We start from the raw sequence: 8,966 nt of genomic DNA on the forward strand, positions 1-8,966 counted from the left end.
AATGAAGAAATTTAGAAATAATGACATGGTCCAGTTGGTACCTGAAGAAAATGAGGACTATATAATGATGCAGAATGGTGAAGAAACTAATAATTTGACAGCACCTCTGATGCCTGAGAGAGAAGACAGTGGCCTTCTGGATAGTATCGAGGGGCATGATCTTTCTCTATACCCGTTAAACAGAAGCTTCCACATGCCAAAGCAGAAATTTTACTTTGCACAGTACTATGCTTTTGACATTACAATATTTGCACTCACAATGATCTACTACCTGTTTGCTCCGCTCGTGGTTCCTGTGGGTGCATGCAGCATACTTTGGCTACCGATATCTTGTGCACAATTACAATTTCTTGTTTGTGTACAGAGTTAGAGGATTTCCTGTAGAGAATGATGGGAAGCTGATGGACAGAGTGTTGTGCATCATGCAATTCTGTGTGATCTTCCTTTCTGCAGTGCTGCTCTTCTTTGCGGTTCAGGGTGATTCCATGAAGCTCCAAGGTATATGTACCCATGGGATGTTAGTGTTCTATAAGCTGCTGCCTTCTAGAAGTGATGGCTTCCAGCCATCTTTGTTAGAACTTAGAAGGGATGCATACAGTTAATAGCTTTGTAGATGAGCCCACAGATTATAGAGTTTTTTTCACAACCTGACCTGGATTAGAGTCTGTATCAATCCTGAAGGGAAAAAACTTAAGATCAATACACTCGTTTGTTTCATTACAATGACATCCTTTTATCAGTTGATCTTAGTCCCATCACTACATGTTGGATTCAACAGGATCGTACATTTATACTTTCACATTATTATTGTCTTGTTGAATCCAACATGTATTGCTATATAAATGTTTTATAGCCCGTAGCAACACAACACACGGGCACGATCCAAGTCATTCTCTAATGTAAAAGACTATAAACAAGTATTGACCCGGCAGATGACCTTTATTACATGGATAGACTCTGTTGACAAAGCTGCCTCACCATTTGCATAGCACTGAGAAAGAAGGTTATCACGAGCTAATAAAGAATTATTCTCCAGGAGCTACATAAGTACTACCTTGATAAATATGGATACCCTCCAGCGGGGAATTGAAGCCAGGAGCTCGATATCCACTGTAGCATTTAGAAAATTCTAAATTTAGATGATCATGTGGTTTGAATTTGTACTTTAGTTTTCTCTAATTATTGAAGATCCGTTGTTACACATAGGCAGATTGCTAGTGATGGAAAAAAAGGAGAGCGCTCAGTTTTAAGGTCTCATAGATAGAGCTATTTTATACTCCCTCGGTCCTAAATTGTACTCGCTTAGTTACATGACTTTTCATATACACTAAAATATATAATACATCTAGATTCATACCAATAGATATGTATCAAGAAAAGCCAAAACGAATAGTAATTTGGGATGGATGGAGTAGATGTTTTGATATTTTTGTACATACATAGCTAATCCCTCCATCCCAAATTATATGTCATTCCAAGAATCTTGGAGAGTCAAAACATCTCAAGTTTGACCAAAATTATAGAGAAAATTATAAAGATTTATGACATCAAATAAATATACTATGAAAATATAATTGATGAAGAATCTAATGATACTTAGATGACATCATAAATGTTATTATATTATCATATAAATTTGGTCAAACTTGAGAGACTTTGACTCTCCAAGATTCTTAGAATGACTTATAATTTGGGATGGATGAGTATGTATCAAGAAAAAGCCAAAACGAATAGTAATTTGCGACGGATGGAGTAGATCGTTTTGACATTTTTCTACATACATAGCTTTTGATATGAAACTAGATATATCTCATGTCTATATACATATCTATGTATCTAGAAAAGCTAAAACAACCTAAAATTTCAAATAGCGGGAGTATTTATGAAAGGCATTGATGATGTTTTCGAACTAATGTTATGTTCACATGCTGCGATAAGAACATATGAAGTAACTTTTGGGGGTAAAATGGTCCCCATTTTTTGCATCGTTGCAATTCTGAATTTTTTAATATAAATAGAAAAAGCTTGTAGCATCATTGGATTCTTTCTTTTTTGAATTTCAAATAATTTAAACAACTGTACTGGAATAACATTCTTGCTAAATGACAGTATTGTACAGTATCAATTATTTGAATCCCACGCATGAAAGGCTATTCATCAATTGAACCTGTAAAAATGGTGTTCTGATTAAACTGGTCTGCTTGGTCAGATTGGTGTAGCAATTGCGCAAAGAGGGCTGGCCTTTTTAAGCGTCACGCCAAACTTTTCAGCCATTTCAACACCATTTCTTTCAACCTCAGCCGGGAGCCTCCATTTGAATTGATTTAATAGTGATGCAAGAACCAGATGCACCATCCTAGTAGCTAACGCCATCCCAGGACAGATCCGACGTCCTGCACCAAATGGTATGAGTTCAAAGTCTCCACCTCTAAAATCAATCATACTTTCCAAAAATCTCTCGGGCATAAACTTCTCCGGCTCAGGCCAAATGTCATTATCTCTACCCATTGCCCAAACATTTATAAGAACACGAGCGCCTTTAGGAATCATATAGCCCATTATTTCTGTTGCAGCCTCTGCTTGGCGTGGTAGCAACAATGGAACAGGAGGATGCAGCCGGAAAGTTTCTTTAATCACAGCTTGAAGATAGGGCAGCTGGCCTATGTCAGATTCTTCAATTTTTCTTCTTGAACCAATTACCTCTACGAGCTCGTTGCTTAGTTTAGCCATTGAAACTGGGTTTCTGAGCAACTCCACCATGGCCCATTCCACTGTGCTGGAGCTTGTATCACTTCCTGCAGCAAACAAATCCTAAAGTACAGATGAATTAATAATGTCCGAAATATTTATTTGGATACAAGAAACAAACAGCCTACGACGATACTGTAATTATTATATATGAAAACAGTTGCGTTACAGTTAAAAAAGAAAACAGAAGTAGAGCCTTCAGACGTGCACTGGTGGGTGATGCAACTTACGTGCTCTGATGTTTTGGTGTGGTAAATCCCATTTGTTAACAATTAACACATCAGCTAAGTTTTCATATGAAAAGTTGGCTTCGACAAGTATCATTTGGGCAATAATGAACAGAGACACAAGCCTGCATGTGCAAGCATGTGCTTCACCTCTGTTCCAGACAGGATGCATCACATCTATATTATTTATCATTTTGATATATTATCTCAATGCAAGAATCCAAGTTGGTCCTCTGCTAATAATTTATGCAGTAGCTGTCCGCGATTCTCTTTTATAAAACATTACTGTGAAGTCCGTTCCAAATTACAAGTCGTTTTAACTTTTTTTAGATTCATAGATATTATTATAGATGTAGATATGCATAATAATATCTGTGAATCTAGAAAAAGTAAAATAGACCTAAAATTGGGAATGGAGGGACTACCTATCTTGTTGGAATTTTAAGGATATATAAACTTAAAAATATTTCCCTTATTGAGGTTGTAATAAGAAAGTACGGAAGCATACTCTATATGAAGCTAAACTCTGTTTGACACTGACATGGCACACGCGCGGCACGCGAGACATATAAATTGCTTCTTCCATATAAAGAAAACAAAATTTAAAAACTAGTGATCTGTCTTCTTCCGTGAAGAATGACCGGAGCGTGTCACGATCAAGCCCCGCCGTGGTCAAGCCTCCTCCGGTGGCGTCGAGCAGCAGGTCGAGGAAGTCGTTCTTCCGGGGCTCGCCGGCATCGCGCTCGCGCAGCCTCCTGTTGACCTCGACGTCAAACAACTGGTGCAGCCGTGCAAACAGCCCTGCCAGCTTCTGGCGCAGGCGCTGAGGATCGACCGCCGCGAGCGCTGGGAAGAAGTCCGACAGGTTGGGGCTCCCCGCCGTCTCCATGATCTCGGTCACCACCTCCTGGAACTCCTTGGACCCACCGTGGTCCTCCAAGCTGGTCAGGTCGCGGGAGAACATGGTGCGCGAGAGGAGGTTGAGCCCCGTCGTGAACACCACGCGGCCGACGTCCACCGCCGCGCTCTCCCGCGCCAGCCGCCCGACGTGGTCTACGAGTTCCTGCACCTTCTCGCGGCGCAGGCCCTGGAGCGCGTCCAGGCGGTGCGGCGCGAACAGCTCGGTGGCCATGATCTTCCTGAGGGCGCGCCACCGCGCGGAGTGCGGCAGCCAGGGCACGGAGTTCCTTGCGTGGTCTCCGATCGCGTCGGGCACGGATCGGTTGGCGAAGACGGCGTCGTGCTTCTGCAGGAACTCCCGCGCGGCGTCCGGGGAGGAGACGACCACGGTGGTGACCGAGCCCAGGCGGAGGGACATGATCGGGCCGTGGATCTTGGCGAGGCGGGCGAGGGAGCGGTGCGGCTGGCCACCCAGGAGGTGGAGGCTTCCGATTAGTGGAAGCGGGCGGGGCCCCGGCGGGAGGCCGCGGCGAGCGTGTGCAAAGAGGTCGAGAAGGTAGAGAGCAATGAGGGAGAGGACAAGCCATAGCAGCCATGGAAGCAGCACTGCAGTTGCCATCTGAATTTGTGAATGAAGAGGTTTGTTTGTGCGTGACGAGGCTGGGGACGACGGTTCTTACTTCTTAGTGCCATCATATATATATATATATATATATATATATATATATATATATATATAGCAAGCGCTGATTCAGTAGCCGTCGAAATGTAATTAATTGTCACTCCATAAGCCTATCTGGGGATAAGTTATTCAAATAAGACCCTTCTTGCGCCAGGAAACTACTGAAAGCGGCGCTGAGGGTGACATTAAGAATATTGTGTGCTCCAAGAGCACTCGTGTGACAACATGAGACAGCTAGTTCCTCTGCCTCAAATTGTAAATCGTTTTAGCATTTCTTAATTCATAGGTTTTACTATGTATCTAGGTATAATATATATCTCGACATATAGCAAAAAATATGAATCAACAAATCCCAAAACGACTTATAACTTGGGACGGATGGAGTACGTAGCAGTGATTCTTTGGGAAAAAGTGAACTTAGCGAACTACTCCCCCTTCCATAATATAGGTCGTTTTAGCTTCTCTAGATACATACATTTAATTTTGATATGTATCTAGACATAATATATATTTAGATGTTTAGAAAAATTATTTATGTGGAAAAGTCAAAACAATCTGAAATTTGAAACAGATATATCTCTCTAGTCAGCCACTTTGCAAAGTAATTTTTTTTTAAATGTACTAGCTGGCGGGAGCTTTGCCTTCAATTAAGCAGGGAAAAAGAGAATGTTCACAAGCACGAGAACAAGGGAATTATTCTGCTGAACTTTGCAAAACGTATTATTCTAAAGTTTCAAGATAGTCGGTCAGTTCCACAATATTCTAAGTTCCAGACTGCTCTCCGTTCTCTGCGAGAAACTTTTTGACGGCTATTCTCTGGATGAAGAAAGATATGGAAAACAGAACTAGTATGTCGTTGATGGTGCTTCGACCCCTCTGTTTCAAATTATTATTAGTTTTAGTTTTTCTAAATTCATAGCTTCTACTGTGTACCTGGATATATGCTATGTCTAGATACATAGAAAAATCATATATCTAGAAAAGTCAAAATAAATAGTAATTTGGGATAGTAACTACTTGTTTGCTAGATCCAATGATTTGCAGTGTTGCTGTTAGCTCGGTTTTACTTTCCACTTCTTGCTGTTGGTTCCATTTCAGTAAAAGTTGGATTTAGTCAACTCCCTTGTGTATAAAAAACATGATTGAATCATATATCCATTATGTTCATCAATATTGTACGATCACGCCACATGATTGGCAGGGCTGTGAAACCATATCAAATATGATGACAAAGAGTGTTTGAACCCCGCAAACACGGAAGCATCACTTCCTCCATCTCCTGGCCCGGCCCATCCAGTAGTGGAAAATGCACCTTTAGTCCCGGTTGGTAAAGGTCATAAATCCCGAAGATTCAACCGGGACTAACTATTCGAGATAAAAGGGGACCTTTAGTCCCGGGTCATTTACCTGAACCAAAGATCCTATTTAGTCCCGGTTGATTTAAAATCAACCGGGACTAAGAGACCGCCATGCAGGCGCAACCACACACCTCTTTAGTCCCAGTTGGTTTTACATGCATGCGCATGCACGTACCCCCTTAAGAATTTTTTTAATTCTTTTCCATATTAATGCTAATTGTTGCTTCACATATACACACACGTATACATTCTTAGAGTACACTACTTACACATAGCTTATTCTGTGACTAGAATGGTTACAATAACTTGAATGATTTCAGACAACAACGTAGTCGACTTACTAGAATTGATATGTCCATTCTTGTACGTCGTAATTTACTATAAATCGATTGTACCATAATTTACTTAAAAAAAGCATCTTGACGCTAAATAATTGTGGTAACTCGTCCAAATTATGGTAACTCCTAGTCCAACTCTCGTATAAGAATATTATATATGTATATATATATACAATTCTTAGTATATTATACACATTAAACTACTATTTATACAATTACTATATATATAATAATTTGTCCTCTTCATTCTTAGGATCCTCCCGCCATGGTGTTCCTCGGTTCGGCTATTGAATGTTCGACGTAATAAAATTCTCTAAGAGTTTAATGACCTCATCCACCAGAAATCCTATGAGACCTTCTTGGACTGCCAAAATCCTCTCCTCCGAGAGCTAGAAAATAATTAATTATTAATAGTTTATAAGATTAAATATGTGAATGTTACACAAATAACTAAATATAAGGAGCTAGAAAACAATTAATTATTAATAGTTTATTTTACGTACATGTATATCATCCGACGACATCACCTTGTCATGCATAAAATTGTCATGTGCTCAGAGACGTAGTATCCACATAAATTATTATCTTGTTTCTGTCTCAAGCACTTTAATGGGAAAAAAAAAATAAGTTATGAAATATTCATGTTATAGAATGTATAAAATGTGCAAACTTCATACGTACTGGGAATGTTTTATTGATGTAAGTTTTTCTTTGAATTCACCATGGTGAGGGTGAGTCTTACGGAATCGTTTCCATGCACTGTGGATTAAAATAATGAATGATACAGTGTTAGGTGAAAATTTAGGAAACAAGCTTTTGCATATAGAGATAAAGGTCTAGAATTATTACAAGTTTAGCATGTCTTGAATGTCTTTGTACTCCGTCGGTGGTTTCTTCAATGAATCGAACACAATAACATGGCTCTTATCAATCATAATTACTAGCAGAATCTAGTGAAATCTGCGTACATAAATGTTCATATTAGGACTAACTAACATTAATTAGGTAAGGAAAAGGAAAACGAAAATAGACGGTACCCACGCTTACTTAAAGCTGTATGCTGTAATTTTGTTTCCCCAAGAAATTGTATATTGCGTCCAATGTAGGCTTTGGTTGATCCCGTATCTAAATGTGACATCTCAAGTAATTAAGAGCAAATCAAGAGAAATTAAGAAATAGATCAAAGACAACAAATTTTCTAAGTGTTAAGATCAAAGACAAATCCAATCTACTAAGTGCTAAACACCCTTGTAATGGTGCTCTCTTGGGCAGAAAATAAAAATAAATTTTATATAAGAACTCAAATTTTGACTAATATAAAAGTGATAGATCCCTTCAAATTGAGCAACTTTAATGATTGGCACTTTTATTGATTTTGAGTGGAAGGTATTCAAAAACTAGATTGAAGTTCGGCCAAATTTCAAATCAATTTCAAAAAACAGTTTGACCAGCGTTCTACAAAAGTTCCCCCAAACTTGTCTCCAAATCCGTCAAGTTTTTCACCTATTGACTTTGATAAAAGTTGTAGCCTATAGTTTGAACTCAAACTTTTATATTTGGAGTTTCAAGCGCTCAGTTCAAAAATTGAAAGAAAATTTGCCTAAAACCCGGCACCTTCGCGCGCCACACACACGCGACTGTGGCGGATCCACTTCGGATCTACTTGGTTAAACATGATTTAGTCGCATGATACGCGACGCTCATGCCTAAACCGAGTAAACACGAAGTGCCATCGAATTTCATCCAATTTAACCACTTGAACAGGACCATTTAGCAAACCCACACGAAAGTGAGCGGTTCCAGCGAATACAACAAGTCCACCGAGTTAACAAATTACCCATTTAGTTTGGTCATAAAACACATCAGAGTTTACAAGGTTCAGAAGAAAAACAACAGAAGGCAAAAACCACTAGCGGAAGCAAAACGTCGGGGTCGGACATCCTTGGTGAGGCCAGCCAGGACGTCAGTGATCCCTCTCCTCGCCGTCCGAGGAGGGATCCCACTCGACCGTCCAACCCGGAGGGAGTTGGGGCGGCCAAGTGCCGGTAGAAGGAGGCTCAAGGGCAACAACTTCACCTGAAAAAGAAGAGCCACAACAAGGCTGAGCTGCTAAGCTCAACAAGACTTAATCGACCGGAGGTAACTACTCCACCACTTCTAGACAAGCAAGGCTCTTTGGCTGAGGGGTTTGTTTGCCAAAAGCACTATGTAGATCCCTATTTTCAAGTTTTAGCTTAGGTTCTAAGTTCATTAACCGGTCTAGGTTAGCAACTTACTCTAAGCAAACATAGAACCAACCAACAGGTATATATCATCAACAGAACCATGTCATCATCAGATTCCTTATTTACTCAGGGTGACATAGCGATCAAGCAGTCTCAAACTGTGAGAGGCAGACGAATCGATTCGAGTTTCTTAACCATGCATGGCGAACCTAATCTCACGACATCCGCGCACCATGAGGGCCGCTTCCTGTGTCGGCCGTCCCCATCAATTCCCAGGCGCGTGTCAGGTCCAAACTTCCCTTGGCATGCAATGCTCCATAGTCCCGACCTCTACCGTACTGTGACCGCACTTGCACCCACATGATGCACCATGGGAACCTCGTTCCAGGGACAGCAGGGGTATAAGCCACGCCCTAGTTCAATCAGGTACTAGGCTTCCCCATCCCATACTAGGTATGAGATTAGTACTTTCAAACACTTGATCACGA

At 40.5% G+C, this 8,966-nt stretch overlaps 1 protein-coding gene across 1 annotated transcript; it reads right to left on the reverse strand.

Annotated features, from left to right (window-relative positions):
• Window positions 1-2,067: 2,067 nt before the first annotated feature.
• LOC117839903 (geraniol 8-hydroxylase) lies at window positions 2,068-4,540 on the reverse strand. Its single transcript, XM_034720337.2, has 2 exons — window positions 3,586-4,540; window positions 2,068-2,811 (listed from the first exon to the last, which is right to left on the reverse strand). The coding sequence occupies exons 1-2, from the start codon at window positions 4,492-4,494 to the stop codon at window positions 2,206-2,208; spliced, it is 1,515 nt and encodes a 504-aa protein (XP_034576228.1). The 5' UTR covers window positions 4,495-4,540; the 3' UTR covers window positions 2,068-2,205.
• Window positions 4,541-8,966: the final 4,426 nt, after the last annotated feature.

Source organism: Setaria viridis, chromosome 9, assembly GCF_005286985.2.
Source record: "Setaria viridis chromosome 9, Setaria_viridis_v4.0, whole genome shotgun sequence".
Taxonomy (NCBI): Eukaryota; Viridiplantae; Streptophyta; class Magnoliopsida; order Poales; family Poaceae; genus Setaria; species Setaria viridis.